Here is a 23,681-nt window from a genome sequence, read left to right as displayed (position 1 = left end):
TCGGGCCGTTCGAGAAACGAATTTGATTGGTAGACCTAAAAGCGCATCCGCATAAATTGCATAACTGCTCAATTTATTTGCATGAGACATTCGTGTAAACGCCGTTATTGCCGACACGAGCGAGTGCAGTACATTTTGCAATTAGTACATGTAGCATATGTTTAGATGCACTTTTGAAAGTAAAGATGTCCGCGCTACGTGTCGTCAATCGTGCTATGTAGTTCGGTTATTGAATGTGCGTATGATTAAATCTAAATATGAGAAAATATCGTTATCAAATATGAGATAATTAAATGCTTGAATTATGCATGAAAGTCACGGCAAGAAATAAGACGGTTTTATAAAGTGGAAAGACTATCAAGAGCGTTTTCGTATCATGTGGATTATCACACAGCGTTGTTAGAATAAAGTCAGGTATTTATTCGCAAGTATTTACTGATGAAAATGAGAACGTTTTCTTGTTGACTAATAAATAATATTCTTGTAATTCGAAATTAAATAGATTTTGGAAACATTAGGTATAATATACAATTATTATTTTTAGTATATTGTTCAAAAATTAGCTTTCTTACAGCACAATATATTCATTCTTAATAATAATATGGAAATATCAAATTATTACAAATTTTAGTGACAAGGCAGTATTTACGTCTCGATTAAATTTATGGATATATTTGTTCCTGCATTATAAAATATAAAGTCAGAAAGAATACCAAAATTACAAGTTATTATACAAGACAATATACGTGATTTTTGTCACATATATTTGTAGTATTCTTTACCTGTATTTTTGCTGAATTTTGAAAGATAAAAATTTTTCTGTCATTCTTAGCTATATGAAAGATTTGTGAAATGTCAATACATGAATACATGATTTTTATAAATTATAGAAAAAATATTTTAATAGGTATACATCTCTTGGAGCAAGATATTGGTATTTCTTATTGAAAAGTATTAAAAAATAACAAAATGGCACCAGTACCATTAGAAGGCCATCAAACTCCTGTAACGAACAATATCCCTCAAGAAGGTAATCGTGGAGGATCCATTTCTTTGAGCGTGCTTACAGACCTTATTATACAACGAACGTATCACGAACTAACTGTTCTCGCTGAACTGTAAGTATAATAAATAAAATATTAACAAGCATATTTCCAAATGTGTTTTATGATATGCTCAGTTTTGGATTCTATCTTATTTATAGATTACCTCGTAAAACTGACATGGAACGCAAAATAGAAATTTATAATTTTGCTGTTCGAACAAGACAATTGTATGTTCGTTTATTGGCGTTAGTAAAATGGGCAAATAGTGCATCAAAAGTGGATAAATCTACAGTAAGATACATATTTTTATACACATCTTATTATACAATTAAACTATACATTTCCACAATTTGTTCTTCTGCATTTTAGCATATTATGGCATTTTTGGATAAACAATCGTTGCTTTTTGTCGACACTGCGGATATGCTGGCAAGGATGGCTCGTGAAACTTTGGTGCATGCTAGACTACCAAATTTTCATATTCCTGCGGCTGTGGAAGTACTTACTACTGGAACATACGGTAGATTACCTGCTTGCATTCGAGTAAGTATATTATATGGAAGAAAAATATTGATTGTACAAGAAAAAGTATTATATCTATTCCGTTTAAACAGGAAAGAATTGTCCCTCCAGACCCTATCACTCCAGCAGAAAAGAGAACGACACTGCACCGATTGAATCAAGTCATTCAACATCGATTAGTCACTGGAAATTTGCTGCCACAAATGCGTAATTTAAAGGTAGATATACAATAATTAGCAATATATGAATTCTATCGAGAGTTGCATCTTTTGATTATTTTGAAAAAAAAAGAGAAATTAATAGATCTAATAGAAGATTCACAATTAATACCAGCCACATTAGATTCGATTCGCCTATGATATATTTGAACTTATTTACAGATTGAAGCGGGAAGAGTGACGTTTCTTGTCGAGCAAGAATTTTCAGCGTCCCTCACAGTTATGGGCGATGGGCCGGCGGTTCCATGGAGACTGTTAGAACTGGAAATTTTGGTTTGGGACAGAGAAACCGGAGATGGAAAGGCATTGGTACACTTCTTGCAGACTCAATGCATACACCAGGTATATTTTGATCGCATCAAGATGGTTGATAAATTACAAGCTGCATCGTAAGGATAAAATTTCTTTCTGCGACAGATTGTCCAATCACGATTGCCTGACAGCACCAATCCATTATCGGAGGTGTATTTCATCTTGCATTGCTTTTGCCAATCATTACAGCTGGAAGTCTTGTATACTCAGACGTTAAAGCTGATCCGGGACAGATTAGACGAGCATATTCATGTGGATGAATATGCAACTGGCAGATGTCTGTCTATATCTTATTGGAGGTGATAATAATGCATTTTATAGAAATTAATTTAGTAAAAGGTAATGAATGCACCTGAAACCTTCACTCACTCGCGAAATCTTTCCAGGGAATTAACAAGCAAAGATCCACGGTCGGAACTTGGGTACAAGTTGACTGTTCAAGTGGACCAACATGATCCCGCGAGGCCTCTCGCGGTTGTGCACATTCCGTCGTTGGGCAGCAAGGTAAAAATAAACGCGCCTGTTCTTCAAATGTCATAGAAATAACACGACATTATGATGCAGGAAAGTGAAATAGCACACAGAGCCATCAGGTCGGATCAGTTATCGATGGAATGCTTGCTTGTGCACACGATTTACATTCGAACGCGAAGCCGTTTATCCGAACTGAAGCAGGAGCTGCAAACTATGCTGAAAGACGTTGAATGTAAGTTTAACCTTTTGTTTTTTACATTTCAATGATGTTGGAAAGATGTGCAAGTAATGATATTTTTAGGTACCTTGGCGGGGTCTCCAGCTATTTTATCAGTGCCAATATTACAACCGTGCCTGCGTGCCGAACTTCTGTTGATCACAGTCGACACTCACACCGGTATGCTGCAGTGCCACGTTCCTCAATACGACGCGCCTCTTGTATCGGAATTAACAACGGCTTTGAACGGAGACCATTCGCGTCTCCCGACGCTTATATCCGAATTGAGGTACGTCACCGCGACGTCCCTCGTGCATATTCTTGCAGCGAATTAATCCATGATCGTTTTACAGATTCTGGATAACCCAAAGACGCTGCGAGAAAACGTTACAGCATTTACCGGCTGCCTCTCACGAACGTTTGCCCGTCTTGCATCATCCGGATCATCCGATGTCCAAAATTAGCAGGCATCGAATGTTCGTACAGTTGCATAGGCATCCCACAGTCATACTGGTACGTTTGTAAAGAAATATAATGATCATCTAAAAAAATGTATGCGCTTTGCAACATGTTTTATTCCAGATTGTCGCGTTTAAAGAGAAGGAAAGCTCGCCGTGTGAGATAGAGTGCTCCTTCTATCTCGCTGTAGTGAAGCACAGCTCCATCGAAGACGATCCGCACGACGATAGCATAGAAACGGAGATACCGAAAATGTATTTGAAGGTCCAAAGCCTCATTGAGTTTGACACCTTCGTCATTACACACGGCCCGTTTACTAGTGTCGACAGTGGTGAGTGGTTCATGCATGTTTTATACAACACGAAATGAGGAGAAGTACATATATACCGATACCTTTTTTTCCTCTTGTATGTTTAATGCCACAGAGTTTCATTCTGAAAATTCAGACATTTCAGTCGATAGTTACGTTAATAATTCACATTAATGATGGAGAATAATTATAACCTCATTCGTTATTAAATCGCTTATATGAATACGCATGTGTTCGTATGTAAGTTTCGTTATCACATACTCTATTAGCATGGCTGCGCAAATGCGTAGATGAAAACTGAAGGTATATGTTATGTGGTTTTACATTTTGTACTTTAATATAGCTTTATCAATCCTGTAATCTTGTATCCAATATTTCTCTACTAGTCTTCAGCAGCTTTTAATCTTCTACTATGTTGTATGCAAACCAGGTTTGTTCAAGTTAATCGAGCAATCCGCAATCACTTACTGCAATTTCTCATAGCGATACTATAAAAAAAAAAAACTTGAACAGACCTGGTAGAAACGTCTAATTAATTGGTTTTATAATTGGCATAACTATCGAACTAGTGTAATTGTATGCAATGTTCTCATATTACAATCTATCCTGCGTTTTGGAAAAAATGAACTGATTTTCTCACTAATTCTTATTAACATCCGATTGCTCGTCTTATCGACATGTGCTTGTAACACGGTGTACAGATAAATAATTAACATCTGGCAACATTCAGTGTGGTATCCGGCATACTCTCGCTACTTTTAGGGGGATTAACGGGTGGATTTTTTAGGGAATAATGATCAAGATGGGGGGTGCATTACAGAAGTGGTGGAGACGACGAGCAACAAACGTAGAAGCACCGGGGTCGGAGGGAGGACAGACGCGGCGGGAGCGTCGCAGAGCCGAAGACCGAAGCATCCGGCTTACTTCATTCCGGAATTGGCGCACGTCGTCGCTCTGTGCGACGAGCGAATACCTTTCGTCACTCTAGCTCAGGAAGTAAGATCGAAATTTCGATGATACGGGATGAAAGAAATGAGAAATTCTGCATTCTGATCGATTCTCCGTTGCGCGTCGTCCTCATTTAATCATTATTATCTGCAGCTTAGTAGACGAGAGATAGCCCATCAGGGGCTCCAGGTCGAAGCGAACGCCACGGCGTTGGTGCTCAAGCTCGTTCAGTTACCCGCGCCGTCACCGAGCATCGCCACGAGCAGTGCTTGGCACGCTCTTCTCAAAAGGCTTCTGAGCGTTTCGATTAGAGTTCAAGGCAAGGGCATGGCCAAGACCTGGACCGTGGAGTTTGTATTTTACGGCAGTCCTCTGTCCAGTAGTCATCCGAAGGAACAAGGTGCGAAATTAGCGGATCGTTTTCTTCTTCTTTTTTTTTTTTAATCAAAGTTATTAAATGCAAATTTCTTTGCAGGCTTGCGAAGACCGGTCTATTTTCAGTACGATATGGGAACTGCCGACACCGTCTCTCGCACTGTGGACGCCTTGTTGAACGATTGGGCACAAATAGTACATTTATATTCAATCGTTCATGATTTAGCCGAGTATTTCAAAATAGGTATGTTACGATTTCACATGGCTTTTAACTTCCTCGTTGCATGTATATTGAATTATAATACCAGAAGTGAGAAGTCATGTTGACTTTTCTCTTGTCGAGATAAATAAATTTTTTCAAGAGAAAAAAATTCATGATTTATTGCTTCCGCGGTTTGTAATTCAACATGGCTGAAGTGAGAAGTAGGAGCCTCATGCAATTTTGTATCGTGTGTTAAATACATATTGTAATCTGTTTTACAGAGAAGTACAACTTGCGCAACATAGTCAGCATTAAATCCTTCAGTTATAGCAAACTGGTCCTCGCGTATGGCCCGAATCAAGGCGCCATTGTCACCATACAATGGAGCATAAACGACAAAGCGTTTAAGATGGTATTTGGCAGGAGTAAGTTTTTTTTTTGCATTGACAAACGATCTAGATATCGATTTGATTAACGCAACTATGTAGTCAGGGCTGGGCAAAAAGTATTTGAAATACAAAATACAGTCAATCTTAGTTATTTTGATAGAAGATTGATGATATTTTATATTTTGTATTTGATAGAAGATTGATAGTATTTTATATTTTGTATTTCAAATACTTAATGACGTATTTTGCCCAGTTCTGTATTATAGTAATAATAAAAAAAAAACTTGCAGGTCCGACGAATACAGTGACCAATGCGCATTCCATAATGAAAGAGCAACTGGAAGCCCACTTGAACAGACACACGAATCTGGCGCAAATCATTCACATACTTAACGAAACGCTTCAGCCGCTCACGTCGATCAGCAAATTGCCATCGATTCCGCAGTTGTGCGTGCATGCGGTAAGTGCACGCGCACACTTGCCTCCTTTCGGTCCAGACTCACGTCCTAATTCCTCCCCGCAGAGACCCCGTGTGCCGGTGCAAACGTTTACTATAATGCCGCAATGCGTGACGTTAGTGAGGATCGCGTATCAAGGGATGTATTGTTTGGAGTTGCGCTTACGCGGCGGCGGCCTGGTAAGTTTGCGCGACGGCGCTTTCAGCCGTTTCGACAGAAGCAACGTCGTCGACGAATTCACGCCCACGCAGGGTCTGAAGGTGAGAAACGAAGCTTCTTATCGTTGCCTTTGATCGACGGAGCGCTCAAAACGGGATTTGCAACGTTGCAGGCGTTTCTGTCGAAATACGTCGACGAGAACGCGGTGTACAGAAGGAGATCGCAGTCGGAGGACGATAATCCACCGTCGCCGATGCCTATGGACAGCGACGGCGGCGGAGGCAATGTGGGCTTCCTCGGCCATCACAGAAGCGGACCGCAATCGCCCGCGCAACAACGCGAAGGTTTGAGATTCCATCCGCCGCTCACACCGCCGTCCGGCAGTAATCCTCACACACCGGCTAGTCCTCATACCGCAAATATATCTCAGGTATAAATTGTCCAGTTAAGACATAATTTCTGACACAAATTCAAATTTTATTTTCTTTTTTCATCGGTTTCAATAGAAAGAATTCAAAAATAATGGCAATTTTAATATTTATTTTTTAATTAATCGCAAATATTGAATTTTAATTTGTAGCAGATATTATTTATAACTCTGGAAATGATTTAACTAATTCTAAAAATTTTTTTATCAGGCCAGTCAACATCAAAGTTTCGGAAGCAGTCCCGCGGCCTCGTTTAATCTAGCATCTCCGCCGTCGTTGCCGCCGAATACCCCTAACATGCTACCGCACCCGTCGCCTGGATCAGGACTTGTCGCGAATAGTCCTTTGAATCCGATGCATGTTCCTAGTCCGGCTGGTCTCATGCCGACATCGTCGCCTGGACCTTGCAGCAACGTTCAAGTGGGACATTCTCCCGCTAGCTCGTTTATGCAAACAGGTGCGGTAATGCTTTATCATATACATTAGCGTGCGAGAAGTCAGAATGGTTTCATCCAATTGACTTTCACGTTGTCGATACCGACATTCGAACACAGCGAGCATCAGAGCTGCAAGACGATTGAAAACTCGTGTCATTGTTTCACTAAAGTGACGCTTGTCGTTTCGATGTAAAAGCCAACGAGATGAACCCATTCTTACGAGATAAATTCAATGACGAACGTTCGCTTCCAATAATAACATTCAGGTCACATCGACGGCAGCCCTTTCCCGTCCTCGCAAAGTATGGCCTCCCCCGCCGCCTCCAACTGGCCTGGATCCCCGAGTGTGCCGAGGCCGTCCCCCGCGAGGCCCGGGCAGAGTCCGGGACACGCGGCGCTGCACAGTCCGCAGGCGTCCGATCACAAGATTGGCAGCCACATGCCCAGAGTGCTGCCGCCGAGGTCCTGGGCGGGCGCCGTGCCGACGCTCCTCACGCAGGAGGCCCTTGAATCGCTCTGCTGCCCGTCCCCCCATCCGTCCGGCCTGCCGGGTCCGGACATGTCGCCGCTCGAGAGATTCCTCGGCTGCGTCTACATGCGCCGGCAACTGCAGCGCATCATCCAGTCGGACGAATGCGTAAGAGAAACTTGTCGCGTATAAACTTGCAATTCTATGCCCGACGAAAAAAATTACAGAACTAACGCAAAGAGAAAAAAATATTCTACATAAACTGAAACGTGTATGTGAATCGTTACAGTTGACTAGCATCAACACCACGGAGCACGGCATAGTGCATTTCAAGGTCGAAAGCCTGCAATGCAGAGTCGGACTGAATCAGCAGTACTTCCAGTCTCTGCACATCAAAGTCCAGCCACTTCCGGAATACAAAGATCAATGGAGCCTGGAAGAGCTGCAGGTGATCAATCGCGGATATCTCGCGTCGGCGAGACGCAATTGTATTCAAGTTACACGTTCGCACGCGAGTATAATTCTCCCGTTGTGTGTCGCAGATTATAGAGAAGTTCTTCGACACGCGAGTGGCCGCCCCGCCCTTCAAGCACAACACGCTAAACGGCTTCGGAAAAATGCTCAACGTACGATTCAAAGTGCTGAAGGACTTCGTGCAGATAATGAAGCTGGAGCTGGTGCCCGGTCTTGTGCAGCAGCAGCAGTTGAAGTGGTCCGTGCAGATGTGCCTGCGTATCCCACCCTCCGCCGGGCCGATCGTGCCGCCCGGCACGGAAGGGGTGCACGTGTGTAGGAGCAAGATTTTATTTTTCGTGAGTACAATTTCGCGCCCGCCGTTATCCGCGCGTAGACTCGAATCTGTCGCGAGAGCTTAAACGATTCCCGCGTGTTTCCCGCAGCTGCTAGTGACGAGAATAGGCATGTCGTACCAAGGTGAAACGCCGTCCCTGGTATTGCCGCTCGTCTACGACGTTACTACGAATTTAACGCAACTGGCGGAAAGGAGAGATCTCAGTCCGCCACCGCCGGCGATGACGGGAGCGTCCATGCAGCTGAAGAGATTCGCCGAATACGGCGGTGTGAATCAATCGGAGTGCTCGCTGTTCCCGGCTGTGAGGGATCTTCTGGCTAATTTCACGCTACCGTCGGAACCGGTAATACCGCAGGTAAGAGCGCGGAAGTGAGAAGTTTTCTTTTTTTATATATATATCACGCGTTGGAACAAATTTAATTCTTTTCGCACGTTAGCGCCTCGCTTTTGCTACGGCAGTGCCGTTGGAAAAGTCCTGACAGGGAAAATATGTAACTTGATTATAATCGCAACAGGTTGTGGGATCCCCCGCTGGCAATCAGGTGGCACCCACGCAGCAGCAGATTCAGAACACGGCGATGCAGATGCATTCGCCTATGGCCGGCGGTCAGGGGCCGCCGCAGGGACCGTACGGGATCCAAGGCATGCCACCGATGGGCATGATGGGCGGACCGCCTCAATAGGACTTGCTTTACTCTCCTAATCCCCTTTGTCTGCCGAATCATCCCACGTGGATGAACTAAGAATGTAAACTTCTCGATTCGGAGAGCGCGCGAGTTGCGCGCGTTGTTCCAACACGAGAAGATTTGCATTTTCACGGGGTACTTTAGGAGAGAAAGACCTACGCATTTGTTGCGTTCGACAAAGAATGAATAGTTCGGAAAAAAAAACTACCATTGTTCCATAGACAAAGTCATGCCTGATTGCTATTGCGGATACATTTCGTATATTTCAACATCGCAGCCGATAAATTCCACGTCACTGGCGTGCCGAAACGAATGTATAAATTGTTGTTTCATACGAAGAATTTAATAGGGAATCGTTACGTTGTGCTGTACTTGCCAATGACGATTCCTTTTACACGCCATTCAATATAAAATAATATTCTCTTTGCTGAAAGATTATCTTATATACAAGTACAAACCTGTTATTGGCATAAATCTGTAACTTTTTACAATGTCTGAATAGGTTAGAATTAATATGAATAGCGAGATAGTGAGATATATGACATTGATGTAAATAAAAAGACTTTTTTAGTAGCGAGAGTGCAAGTGTAAAAATATTCGCAAATATTAGATTTAGATAAGTATCGTTTTTCACACATTATACTTCGAGGCGCAGTGTCTTGCTCGAGACACGTCTAACTGACAAAACTAGATTTGTAAACACCTTTGCATCTCTTAATGTACAAAGAATATAAATTCTATTTAAATTACGTTGCGTCTGCCTGTTCTTTAATCGAATCGATTGATTCTTGATGCCTAATTGTTTCCCGAATCTGAAAGTTACTGGAAGTGAATCGACAGAATAAAACAATCCGTGTTACACATTTTATCTGGCATTTATGAATAATATAAAATTTTTATTTTGGTTCTGTGTGTACAGCTTTTTATACAAAAAACATGTAATACTTTTAACAAAAATCAATCGTACTATATTCTTAATATATGCAATTGTACAGTACTCATAGTTAATATAATAATGTATTGGAATACAACTGTATATCTCAATAATCGCATCTCAAATATATACACTTTTAGGTCAGGTATCAGTCTCTGTATATAAAATTTGAATACATCTTGATACACCTATTCCATGATAATTCGTAACTGCGAATCGAAACGAAACTAAATATCTACTAAAACTCTTAAATTTTCAACTTAAACTAAGCAATATCATGCATTCTTGGCCGTGTTTGTGTTGTTTTGTCATTTGTTCAAGTAATCTTATCATTTTAACATCTCGCATAATCTTTCAAAAATAATTTTTTTTTTTTTTTTTTGCAATAGCTTATTCGTATCTTTAGTAAAAAGATACTTGTATAATATAGATGTTGTTATTATATATTCATTTTATACGCGAAACTATTATAATATCATAGCATATACGACTACAGTTTTTATTCGTTATTTTATCGCAATTTTATCCAGAGTTAAACACATCAATCTGTCACATTAATCTTGATTCAATTTCCACAAATTCTACATGAGATTTCTAAGCTGACGCCTTTTAGGCTCCATATTTTTTACACTGATATTTTATCTTGATTTTTAAACAGCTTTTCTGAAATTTATACATTCAATATTATGGAACTATATATTAGACAGTATTATTAGAATCAGGTTATCTGTATTGCAATTTATCCCTTTTAACCAAAATACTGCATTAATTACCAAACACAAATATGGGTTGATGCATCCTCTACATTGTTTTCAATCAACAAAAGGCATTTTGACGTTTTAAATCATTCTCTCTTGCACCAAGCGGGAAATAACTTAGAAAAGACACCTCTCTGTTTCACGCAGGGATCGGATTGCAATAAAAAGAACCTTTACATTATTTTAAGATACGGACTTGACGGACATTACTATGCGAACGTTCAGAAATAAATATAAATATTTGTGGTGCACATTGCATGCAAAAAACGTGTTCTTGATTTCTAAATTAAACTGCACATTGTGAAAACACAAGCATTTTACTATACATAATAATCATAAACTATCAGCTAACGATTCAATGAGAATATTTCAATCCTCCAATCTGTCTGTCCGATTTATATATTGTGCTTATGCGCTCGCTGACGCATAATTTATATAGCTCGAATTATATTTAATTATATATTGCATGAGACGATTCGTAAGTATGTATGATAAAATATTCTTTTGATCTATACATATTTTTAAGTTCAATGCTCATGTCAGAGGTAAAAGGAGGTTTGATTGCTATTCCTCTATTAGGAACAGAGTGATGTGCAGCACATTTTCATCATACACGGCAATCGACAGAACAAAGATAAAGAAAACAAGAATTAACTTTCAATATAAATGCTTAACAGCTCTCGACTTCGTGATATACTCAAAATGTATGTATATGTAAAAAATGCTCCTCCCGATCTATGCTATCAGCAGTGACGCGCCGTTTTCTTTTTTTTTTTCTTTTTTTCCATATATATTTCTCAGATATCTACATCTGACGATTATAATCGACGATTTTTAACCAGGTACATAAAGAGAATACAAGGCTAGAAGCATATATCAGGACGAAGTCAAAAATCATACTGTATAATATGAGATTCAAGTTACAGGATTTCATCCTGTGTACCTTTTCTGTTCATCTTTCTCGCCGATAACACTTGAAACGAAATATTTTCTCGCAGAAAAATATACAGTTTTGTAATCGCTGATGCAATCAGCTCGTTGGCGTACTTAACGCGTACATTCCTCGAAAAATGCCACTAAAATCGATCTTACGTAAAGTCGTTACGATTCAGCAACTCTGTACGTATAAAGAGACTTTCACAAAAATGTCGAAAAAATTCGAACGCGGTAATAAAACAGCGAAAAAGATATGGCGAAAAGTACAGCGGATTCTTGTCGTTAAACATTTCCATTCTGGAATGGACGAAACATCGCGTGAGTATTCCGAGTTATGATACAAGCATCTAAAATATGTTTTATGAAAATATCTAATATCATCGTATGTACACCTACTATGTTCATTATCGACATTTACTCGCATTAACTTGCGGACGAGAGACGAAAGATTAGAAAAGGAAGAAAGAAGAAGAAAAAAAAAATATTAAACTGCAATACACTCTTCGCATACGATATCCCAACTTTCTGCCTTATTTTAAACGCTTGTACCTCCATGATATAAACATTTAGCGAAACCACGAAACGTTGTCAATTCGCAGTGACATTGGGATACTTCGTAAGAACAATATATATATATATAAGATTCGTGTCGAATATGATATCGCATATTTTGCCATACTATATTTATCGTATATAGCACATTCTATATATATAATTTGTTGACATACGTGAGAATGATGGTCCGAAATCCGGTAGTTTTCTTTTAGAAGGGAAAGAACGCAACGCGACACGCTGCGCTTAATCATATCCCCCACGTCACTGCCAAGTGCATCTCCCCCGAGAAACGTTTCGTTAACTCAAGCGTCGGAATTTGTTTCTGTCGGCCGACTTCTCGGCTAGCCTAGGCTTGGGCTAGCAGCTAGAGTTTCAAGCAAGCAAGGCACAGGAGCGCTAAGGGCTCAACGTGCTAGGAGGCACTACTCAACAGTTCCATGCTCTTAATGCCTCGTCAACAGCAGCACCAACAAGTTAACACTGGAAACGAAAATGTCTAGAATGTGCGGCATGAACAATTAGTTTAGCTATATATGTAAAGAGCATCGCGTAAAGACTACCGTCCGCCATCAAGTTGTACCGTGTTCGATTCGTCTATTTTGTACGTACGCGCACAGCCGGCACGGAAGGAAGAACGATTAAAAAGACCCCCCTCGGGTCGATGTACGCGCGAACGGCGTGGCAGCCATCAAATAAGCGATTTGCGATTCGTCCGCGAAGCGCGGGAGGCTCGCGGGAACATCGCGGCGATTTGTTTCGTGGTTGTGACGTCACCGAGAGACCCCGCGCCGCGTGGACGCGTCGCCGTTAAATCTAGAAAAGTTCAGGTACCCCGAAGAAAGAGCGTAAGATTTGTGCATCGTCTTTTGGCATTTTCGACCGACACATCGATACGCACACCACTTCACGCGTACGCGCAAAATGCAACGTGTGCCGCATCGATGCGTCGCAAAGGATTACAAAAATATATTCTATTCTAAAAACACGTTGTCTCGTTGGGGGAAACGATATCCTCGATTCGCGTGAAATCAACTCATTGTAACGTGCGATTCAATATCGTTTCTGAATTTTCAGTCTTGAAACCTTTTTTTTTTTTGTTTTCTTGCTTTTGCCCTCTGCGTGTGTTCGGTGCGCATACGTACAGATTTGTTTACAGCGGTGTTTGTGAAACATTGAAGGTACACTAAATACACATTATTGATTTTCTTATCGAGATAATTGGACTTCTCCTCGAAATTGTACGTCGTCCTATTTACAATAGTGCATCTTGTGTTCTTTACATATGTGAATGAGAGATTTTTTCCTTATCTTATGATCAGTGGTGTATCTGTTAGGTACCATATAGCGTTTGCAACACTGAGACATTAGATTGCCGACTAAGCTACTCTAAATTAGAAAAAGGGAGGAAAAAAAACCAGAGGAAACAGTTAATATCGTGTTACTGTGTAGAACAATTCCGAGTAGAATTTCGCTGCGTATTTAATAATATGTGCCGATGATTGCTAAAATGTGAAAAAAGATCGTGAAATGCAATGGAGTTATGCTGAAACTTAAATGAGACTCGCAGGCCCAATTGCATATTCGCTTGGCATGATAAAAACACGATGGTACGTTTTTCGTTTTCTCAGAGAATCGTAGAGCGTGCGTTAGCAGAATTGCTTTTGCGCTCGTATGTGTGCGATGTTAAAACTCGTATTATTTGAATTGCAAAAATGTGTGCCGTTTAGGATGGAACGTTTTGATTAGTGACTCGTACTTTTCTAAACTTTGGCCTCGTTTATCAGCTTCGTTATTTTCTCGCAAGCAGTGGAATGCGGTGTCCCCATACGCGAGACTCGAGGAATGTCTATTTGTAATATCTAATCTCTTCTAAATTAACATCGTTTAGATTAGACATAAACATGAAACAGCGATTGCACATTTAAACGTCTAATATATTACGCTACTTTACGTCTTTTTTTTTGCATAGACTTCGTTTATATCTTTTTATCACCATACGCAGTAGTCATCTCTGTCGATATTATATTATTACACGGTGTTCCTCGCGCTTAGCGCACTGCCTTTGAACGATCTGGCGATTTCCATCATCAGTTTTGAGTCGATTTTTTTTCTTTACAAGAATGTCGAGATATCCAAAATTAAAAGAAAATAAAGTCACAAGAAGTGGATATATTTTTTTGAAACTAAACTTTGAAGCATCAAATAAATAATAAAATAATATTCTTGAGTTAATTCAAACTTGTTATGATAAGACTTTAATTTAACTACACAAAAATGTACGTAATGTTGAAAATGGGAAAAATTACAATAAACGATGTAATCTTTCTCGGCATTTTCGCTGAGGAAAAACCCACTCGAAACTGCCCGGAGAATCTGCGGCTCAAAGGGAGCACGCTTGGCGAGGAACGCCCTGTAGATACTGAAACAATAATAGCAACAATTTGATTAATGATCGTACTATGAATGCACACTTATAATTTTCACAGAGTGCATACCAGCTGCTCCGTGATATATCGTTCCATGCGTAAAACATATCCTGCTCAAAGTTAAACCACTGTAAAGAACAATAACTCGCTGTGCACCTTGTTACAGGTTGCGCTGCGTAACGATGCAATCGGGCCTCTCTCCCTCTCTGCCACCTTCTATACCACTCCCTCTCTCTCTCTCTCTCCTCTGCCTCTCTGTCAAATTATATACAAAACAGCATGGCCATGCAAAAGGGGTGGAGAGCAAAGCTACCATGCCTCAGAATAGAATCCAACGAAAGAACGCATGTAAAAAGTAGAGTGGGATGATAGATCTAGACGCTGCGGCGAAGCGGCAGCGGGGGAGGCGTCGGCTGTCGACTGACAGCGTCACCTCCGTCTTACTTGAAAGCAAACCCCATCAAAATCATCATCCTTACTTCAGCACCTCACCAGGCCTGTCTCGACGATACGTCTACACAAGCTAAAAGAACGTCCATTTGTCAATGCCTTCCGGTCGGTGGAAAAGGGAAACTACTTTTAATATAGGATGGATATCGAATAGACACGCTACGCTAATAATCGCGCTCGCGACGAGGCGCCGTGCGCCTCGTCGTCGGGCATCCGAACGTGAAACTGTGCTGCACTCAAACAACACCGCTTTCGCCATTTCGGTCAATCGGTCCCGATCGTCCATAAACATTAAATTCGAGAAAATTCGTGCGACAGTTTTCGTTCGTGCTGATTGCCCGAGTAGGATTTTACGAACGGTCCAGTACTGAGCCAGCACTTGGCCGATGACTGCCAGCCGTGGATCGACCAATCGTTGGCGTTATTCTACAAAAAAAAATCCATACAGATTATAAGACAGTCATCCGCCAGTAATGGGTCAGCAAATGGGCCGATACTGGACAGCAGATTCTTGGCAGCCGTAGATCGGCCATCGCTGGCCGATCGCGGGCGCTGCGTAGGGACAGGCTATTTCTATGTGGGGTGACAACGGAATGTAAAATATATCGGAAGTGGTTCGTGCGAATGTATCATATATGCAATTGAAAAAGGTATATCAAGAATTCTTGGGAAAGAGCAAGCTATCCGATAAGGGATCGTAAACCGGTACAAATAATTGCAAAGTTACTGATTTCGCGTTTTTCGTGCGGAAATTTCGACGTCATTACAATGCTCGAGGAATATTCCGATACTATATATATATATATATATATGTATATATATAATATTGGTCACATTCCGCCCGAGCTTAAAGCATTTAAACAGTGCACGGCACAGTGTGCAATTGTGACGATATCGAATACACAGATATTTATACAGATCGTTAAGCGCGCGTTGAGCGGACACGAACGAGTATTGTATGCTAATAGCGCGCGGGAATGTTGAAAGTGTCTCTAATCGTATCTTTATCGAACTGACGTCCATGTCGGGAGAAGCGTTTCACCTTCGTTCAGTTTCCCCGTCTTCAGAACCGCTGAAGAACGGAAAACGTCGCGTGTGCGTCGAGAGAGCGATTGCGTTTGATACATTGGCACTTTAGCGTCGGTATAAAGCGCTTGACGGCTGTCAGCGGTCCCGCGATTGACCGCACGGTAATTTGGCACATGCAACCAACGAGAGTCTGATTCGTTGAAACCAACATCACGAAGCCCATATTGTGTGCGCTTTCCGCTCAACGCGATTTCCATTAAAGTTCATACATTAACATGCCGATAACCGAAGGGACGAAGAGATGGCGCACGCGAAAGCGACTCGTGTGCGATCGCTTCCGGTGCGCAACCCTTCGACTCTCGTTATGTAGTTTCTAAGACTGTATGCAATCGGAGTGCACGATGCGGTACGATGCCACCGGATTCGACTTGCATCGCCATTGCGTTGGAAGGACACACGAAAGTACACGTGTATGTACATGTGTTATGCATATATATATGAGTATTATGTATATGCATATATAGATCTTTTGCATGTATACATATGTGATCACATATACACATACAAAAATAAGCACAGTCGAGGTATTCGCGAAGTCCATAAAGGAAAAAGAACTGCGTTCAAAAGAGCTGCTGGCAGAAAGCTCAGCACATTCTGCTCTCGAGGTTACTCCTTGCCAGAAGGTTCTACGCATCGATAAACTGCAAAGTGTTAAAGAGGTCACATTTTACCGTAAATGAAACTGACAATCTCCCTAACCGGCCGAGGAAATCGTTCAGCGGAAATCGTATAGTTATTTTCTTTTTTCTTTTTTTATATCTTTTTTTTTTTTTTGCGCGCTTACTACCGGAATTTAATAACTGACTTTAACACCGAGCCTACCATGTTGTGGACGCCAGTAGCAGCAGGCTAGGTACAGCGCCAGAATGATGACCAAGATCTCGATGAAGACCAGGGCAGCGGCCACACCGATCACTATCGCCGCGTTTTCCTCGATAGCGGTCACCATGGCTTTGTAGCAACCCTGCGAGTAAATAAGTGTAGTTAGTTTGACGCGATATGTACAGATAAGCGAGCATGTATATTGCGAGTCAGGTGACAAATAACTTTACAAAACTTTACAGAATTTTAATCACAGAGCTAATCGGCGGAAATTTAACACCAAAATAATTGCCGATAAGAAAATTTTCAATCCACTTATTCGATCAATCTTTTTTTTTTATTTTCAGACGAATTTTCGCAAGCAATCTGAATCTCGAGTAAACTTTACTTTTACGAAATCTCAGTGTTAACGCGATCTTTAATAAGATCGAAAAATAAAAAAAGATCGCATTATCGTTTAGGAAACTTCGTGTCAAAACCGAGCGTAAAGTTCGTATAAAATGCGAAGCTTGTATAAATGTTTTTCTAGCACGCACAGCACGAGACTATCTGCTCAAATACATCTTTATGGATGCCTCAGCGTGCGAGGACTAGGAGCACGCAATGCCAATGTCGAGTCACGCTCAGAAAATTGTCAAGGGGAAAGTGTGTTATACGTGAATACGTCCATGCGATTCGCGCTCCGTAGAACGACAATTACGCTAGCGTGCCTAGAGCTAGATACCGCCGTGTAATAACGAAAAACTTATTAAAGTAACAAGAACTGAAGTAATAAGACGTATCTTACCGTTTGATAGTACGAGTTGGCCGCGGTAGGGCTAATCGGACACGAGGGATCTTTCAGAGCGTCGTTCTCCTTTATACAGCAGGCCTCGGGCACAGTTTTTCCGGTCAAAGTCCAATTCTTGTTGTCACGGAAGTCCAGGTAGCTTTCCACGCCGCAACAGTGAAGCTGAAAGAATTTCCAGCCATACCAGACATCTCGCGTTCTTCAGCATCGTACAAATATTTTTTTTCTTTACTTTCTTTAGACTCGTGACCGAGAAAATAAATAAACACAGAGGATAGACTGTACACTTAAAAGCTGTAAATAATTTCTTCTTGCATTGTTCGTCGTGAATTTAATGGCGTGTTTAGTGAAACTCGCGAATATGCGAATATTATGACACTTTCGGCTCATCGATTTTGGCGAACTTTAACTTTTAGAAACTGGAAAGCTGATTTTTCAGTTTCCTGACTGGTTTCCTCTTCCTAGAGCGGCTTCGGCGTACATCTGAAAGTTCTAAGTTGAAAGTGGAAAGTCGCGAAAAAAATCTATCCGGTTTCCACAGCTCGGGATCGTGCGAGTGACTTCTGCACGTCCACATTTCTCTCTATAATTTATCAATAAGTCCCAAAACGAAATTCTCTCCAACGAGTAATTTGTAGTTTGCAGCCTGTAATTCCGCTGCAAAACGGTACGATAGCGAGCGCGATAGCGCGTCCGTGTGATATTACAAACTTTCACTTATATACCAAAGCGCCGCGCAGTTAGAGCGACTTGGCCAATTAATGGCACTTCTACATGCAAGATAAATGAAATCCGGAAGAATCAATGTAGCATTAACGGCAAGTGCATTAGCTCGCGACAGGGATTCAATTATCGCCAACTGGCACATACGCTAGCGTCTTAATTAATGATAATTAGCGGTCTTACCTGGCTCATGATACCGTCCCACGCAACTGTCACCGTCTCGGCCTTATCAGCGGTGGTCGCGTAATACTTGATGGTCGACTTCAAGAAACTCTGCGTACCTTTTTCGGCCTGCGTAAATTTCATGTTAAAATAAACTTTACAAACACGGCTGATCGTTTACTCGATCCGCGCAGGTGCGCTAATTACACTAAATAACAAAATTGACAGTTGATTATTTTGAGCCATTAAACGGCAATTAAACAATATAAAATAAAGTAGTTAAATTTCCGTCGCATATATCGCGTAGTGTAACATCGCTCGAATCGGCGATAGAAACGAGATTCGGAGATGAGTATGATAATCATATGGCAATTATACGCACGTCTCCTTTGAGTCCGAAAGCGAGGCCAACCACCACACATTCCAGGACTAAAACCAGCAAGATCAGAATGCCGTACTGTAATCAGAGAAGAATTTTTCTCTCTGTAACTTCGTTCGTTACACATCCTGCCGTAATAGGCTGCGAATAAGTTCCCGTAACCGTATTTCTGATCGTCTGCGCGCCGTAGACGGCGAAACAAATTGCGAGACAAGTTTTATTAGAACGAACTTACGACGCATAGAAGACACCGGGACTCGAACATCGCGCCGCAATATCCGAGGAAGCTGACGATGAACGTCAGAGCGCCGGCCGCGATGAGAATGTAGGCGATCATCCTGATGACATCGGCATCCGTTTTATTCTGCAAAACAAGAAAACGTGATATGAGAGAATGCAGATCGTTTCATTAAATATTCATTATTGAATGTGGGACGTGAAATTGCGCAATTTCTAGAATAGGATTCTAGAGTCTTTTTTTTCTACCGCAGTCGCCGTTTATTGTAATACTTATTAATGTAGAACTGCATTCCTAATTAATAAATTTACGTCGATAAATGAGTCTGCATTTGTAAAAAATGTAGAAAAAACGAAAAAAATCGTAGAAATTCTCACAAAAATACGCTCTACTCGTTTATCAATTCTTTAATACAATTTAGTCAAAAAAAAAAAAAAAAGAAAGGTTTATAATATTTTTTACAAATCACTAAACTCCAGAATTAATACGAAAGCAATTTGTATGTAAAACGAAATTGTAACAATCCGTCTAGCAGTCAATCTGCGAACAATCACGGAACGATTAATCGCATTTCCATAAATTAAAATATCAATGGCGCTTTGTCGCTAATCGCGCCACCATTCTTATGCATACTATATTTATTGTTCGACATAATTTATGCGAGGAGCACGTTCCAGTGCACGCAAGTTGCGAACAATTATTAAACCGACGCTCGTCGGCTCGCCCGCGCCGAGTATCTATGCGAGTATTGTACATCGTCACAAAACATGCTCGATATAAGAGGATGACATAATGGCTTGCGAGAACGGCACTTAGAATACTTATAAGCTCGCTACATGCGAACTGTCGTCTCGGCCGTGCATGATGGATATCGAGTTTCACGAGGCGGATCGGAGTGGCAATATAGATGAGCCTTTATGCGGGGGTGTCGCGCGAGAAACAAGCCTCCCCTCGATGTTGCCGTTGGAAATCTTCGAGGACTCATCACGTCGATTGTATTCGTTGAGAAAAAAACGCTTCCTGAATATGTATTCTACTGTTTCTTTTTTTTTCAAACCGGCAATTAAAAAATTAAATTTAATGAAAAAAGAAAGTAAACACTGTAATGCCTCGAAAAAACTTTCTCTTCTTGCACAACATATGTATATGTACATTTGTTTGACTGCAATAATTTTATGCCGAGGAGATAATTTTAATAATCATGTCATTAATAAAAATGTTTCCCTTAAAAAGCCGTCGAAATCGGAAAACTGCGCGAAATGGAAGAACATGATATAATCCCGAGCTTTAAAATCACCGAGAAAAATTAATAAGCGAATATAAAATCGTAAAGAGAAATATTAACTCTATCAATCTTCCTTTTGGATGGTGAACGCATTTTTAAATTTAATCAAGCGCAATTAAGTGCGAAGTGATATCTGGCATTACGGCAGAGAAAGATATATCTCCCCATAAATTTTCGTCGCACAAATTTACTTAAAGCCTTCTCGGCAAGCAGATATGCACGAGGTATGCAAATTTAAGACGCGACGCACAATTCAGCGATTGTTTGCGTTAATTCCGTCGTGGTGTAACAAAGAAATCTTACTTATTGTCGAAAGAATTCTCGAGAATACGAAATGTATCGACAGCTATCGATAGCCGATCGATAGCTTTTACCGCGAGCGATGCAATGTAAAAGGCTAAAGTTTCGTCATCTCTCATTTTCTCGTTCGAGAATGCTCGTAATAATGCGCGAGTAACAGCAGCAGAATTCGTCGTGTAATGTTTGTTATTTTATGCGTTAGATAAAGGCAATCATGTTGCGTGACGCGCCGTTTTACATTCGCGGGAGAACAAAGTAGCCACTTGTCTAAAACAGCTTGCCGACTGTTTCGACCGATTTGTACCTGCCGCACGGATTACTTCACGGGCACGCCGCACATTCTTATCTCGAACACCTGTTGAACGGACATAAAGTATTTTTAGTTCGACGCCGCCTTAGTATAGGCGCGCCGTAACGCTGCGCGTCTTATTGAGCACTACTGCTTGACGGCGACGGAGCGTGCCGCGAAAAATCAGGTCACCAGGTGAAAGGACTAATAAGGGTATCCCGCGTGTTCGGTTTCACCGACTCGTTCCGTCAGATTAATCGAGCCTATTCAAAGCTCGATAATGAGTGATAAGCAAGCGCGATGCAACACTTCAGCTTTAAACACACGATGCTCCACAACTCGCGATCTTAATTGTAACGGCAGGACTCGATGATTAATTTGGAGTTGATCTTTCCGCAGCAAGAAAGGTTTCTCAATTTTCTAATATTATATTCTTTGCAAGCAGGTTTTAAAATAAAATATGCTAAAAATAGTCTAGACATTTATTGAGTTTGTGCTTCCTTGAAGCTCAGTTTATAAAAAGCTTTCCTCTTTAAATCGATTATAATTAGAAAATTGATGATATTTTTAGCTGAATAAAACCAAAAAAATGATTCATCCAGGTTTATCAGGAAATTTGTCATTGAAATTAAGACGGTGAGTAATGGGATATTACGTATACAATTAGCTTAAAACAATGAATCATCTTGTAGAATTATTGAATATATTATTTCATATACAAGAGTCTTCATCCTTCATTCGCACTTCCTCTGAATTATGCATTCTTTGAATTCATTTTCTCTTCGTAACTTTAAAATATCAAAGTATGGAATTATGCATGACAATTAAAAATAAGTACTTTTTAAAAATTAAACTTGAAAAGAACAAACAGATAATATAAATCAAATTAATTTCAAGTAGAATCTAAAATTCAAAAATTGCAACTTTCTTCATCTCGAAAAAAAATCGATTCTAGAATTTTTTCACTTGCCGAACATTTTCTAACAAAAAAATAAATTTCATTAAAAGTGAAATCACTTTAAAATTATCTTGTACCTAATCGTTGATAAAGATAAAAAGACTCTGTAAACAAACTTATCTTTTTTGAAGCAATTCAGCAACTAAAGAGTTAAAGTGAGAACAGTATGAGGCCTCATAAAAAATGCACGGTGTACGAGCGAACGTCGAACGCGCACGAGCGTGGCTCGTCGTCGTGCGAGCTGTTGCTCCGAAATGACCCAATTTAATGCATTTGCAGTACGTGGATGTGCGTTGCGCGTGCGTCAGCGAGTTAATGCATTTTCTGGAGCTAACGGCGTACGCCCTAAATACTTGCTTCCCTTATACTCGCGAATGCAGCGAGCGTACTCGAAGAGAGATCGAACACCCATAGAAATCGGCGTTCCTGAATTTCCTCGCTCGCGAGAGACTTTCTTTTCTAATTTCGAACCAGCTGTACAATGTGCCATTAACATTCTTCGTTAATACTAATGTTACAGTCTATAATCATTCACTGTGTAAAGCATTCAAGGACGGAACCAAGCGATTATTAGCGTTAAGCCCCATCCTTTGTCGACGTTGCTCAAGCGGCAATTAACGGAATACCATAAATCGAGGAATCGATGCGACTAAATTTCAATGACGACGGCAACGAGAAACGCAATCGTTGTCGAGGAAATGTAAACGACAGCGCTATCACTCGCTAAGCCGCGCGATAACAGCGCGCGATACGGATGAAACACTTAATCGACTGTCTTAAAATCGTCTCTTTCCGAGTAGTTCTCGCTAATGTTCTAGAATTTACTGCGCAAGACGCCTCACTGAGCGCACTTTCTTCGATCTGCGAGCTCTTTATTAAATCTTGCATCGACTGTTTTTACGGAAATTTCTCCCGATTTCCTGATTCGTCTAGCGCATTCTCTCTGACAAAGAGCGGCAGCGGACCGGACATGTCCGAGTGATGTCTGCGAAACGCATAACATCTTAAGCAACTAACCCACTTGATTCGCGAAACGGATTCTGTTCGCGAGAGGTTTCTAAGAGACGACACCGTTAACAACTGCAAGTTACATCCGTCGATTAGGACGATTAGAAGTGACTTTCTAAGCGAGCCTTCGCTAATAACGCAACGATGATTCGTTCGTTTGTCAAGCGTGAATCGATCAAATTATTAGCATTATTTTGTCCTTTTCCCGCGTCACGTGCAGATACATCAATCGCACATCGCTTGTAAGGAACTTGTAACTAAAACCGAAACAAGCTAAAATCAAAGTGCGTTAAATTTATGGCATCGCATCAACGCCAAGATTTCAATGGGGCTCTCAAAAATTAGAAGAAATCAATTTCAACGATTGTTTAATTTGAGAATTGCTCACTTTAACGAATGCAATTCGATAACACCTCTCATCTCTCAATAACCGATTTAATTGTAATTCAACTTGTCGCAGCGAAACGGCCTTTCGCCGCCCGCGCGAAGCCCGTAAAACGAAAGCGGCACTTTTACTTTTACCGCGGCGTTCCGCTGTCTAGCTGCGCTACCGCCGCATCATATAAATGTGTAAAAAATTGTCGGCCGACAATGTCGGGGACCAGATATTCGTGAGTGACGACGAATGGAGAGCCGAGTGCCCGCCGGTGGACTATGAA

General features: G+C 40.9%; 2 protein-coding genes across 8 annotated transcripts in view; one reads left to right on the top strand and one right to left on the bottom strand.

Annotated features, from left to right (window-relative positions):
- Positions 1–20: 20 nt before the first annotated feature.
- MED14 (mediator complex subunit 14) lies at positions 21–9,669 on the top strand. 4 transcript variants are annotated; one of them, XM_012376469.2, is made up of 25 exons: positions 21–414; positions 908–1,118; positions 1,205–1,337; positions 1,416–1,589; positions 1,661–1,786; positions 1,949–2,128; positions 2,204–2,397; positions 2,485–2,602; positions 2,663–2,804; positions 2,874–3,078; positions 3,143–3,302; positions 3,372–3,579; positions 4,379–4,554; positions 4,660–4,906; positions 4,982–5,125; positions 5,365–5,508; positions 5,763–5,932; positions 5,996–6,190; positions 6,262–6,519; positions 6,728–6,974; positions 7,221–7,591; positions 7,713–7,871; positions 7,966–8,235; positions 8,323–8,589; positions 8,750–9,669. In XM_012376469.2, the coding sequence occupies exons 2-25, from the start codon at positions 970–972 to the stop codon at positions 8,915–8,917; spliced, it is 4,605 nt and encodes a 1,534-aa protein (XP_012231892.1). In that variant the 5' UTR covers positions 21–414; positions 908–969; the 3' UTR covers positions 8,918–9,669. The 4 variants fall into 4 exon arrangements, with proteins under 4 accessions (XP_012231892.1, XP_012231891.1, XP_012231890.1 ...); XM_012376468.2 differs by having other exon boundaries at positions 4,346–4,554; XM_012376467.2 differs by having other exon boundaries at positions 5,763–6,190.
- Positions 9,670–9,862: 193 nt separating this feature from the next.
- The window catches only part of Tsp66E (Tetraspanin 66E), a 32,420-nt gene continuing 18,601 nt past the window's right edge, over positions 9,863–23,681 (bottom strand). The window contains exons 4-9 of one of the 4 annotated variants that reach the window (XM_067353734.1): positions 19,180–19,308; positions 18,948–19,022; positions 18,587–18,694; positions 17,678–17,842; positions 16,891–17,032; positions 9,863–15,052 (exon numbers count right to left, since the gene is read on the bottom strand). In XM_067353734.1, coding sequence (XP_067209835.1) covers positions 15,018–15,052; positions 16,891–17,032; positions 17,678–17,842; positions 18,587–18,694; positions 18,948–19,022; positions 19,180–19,308 — 654 coding nt within the window. In that variant the 3' untranslated portion in view covers positions 9,863–15,017. The other 3 variants (XM_067353735.1, XM_067353736.1, XM_012376480.2) reach the window with 3 other exon arrangements.

This window comes from Linepithema humile, chromosome 4, assembly GCF_040581485.1.
Source record: "Linepithema humile isolate Giens D197 chromosome 4, Lhum_UNIL_v1.0, whole genome shotgun sequence".
NCBI classification, from domain to species: Eukaryota; Metazoa; Arthropoda; class Insecta; order Hymenoptera; family Formicidae; genus Linepithema; species Linepithema humile.
Note: the sequence above shows the minus strand (reverse complement) of the source record. Positions and strands in the feature narration are given on the sequence as shown.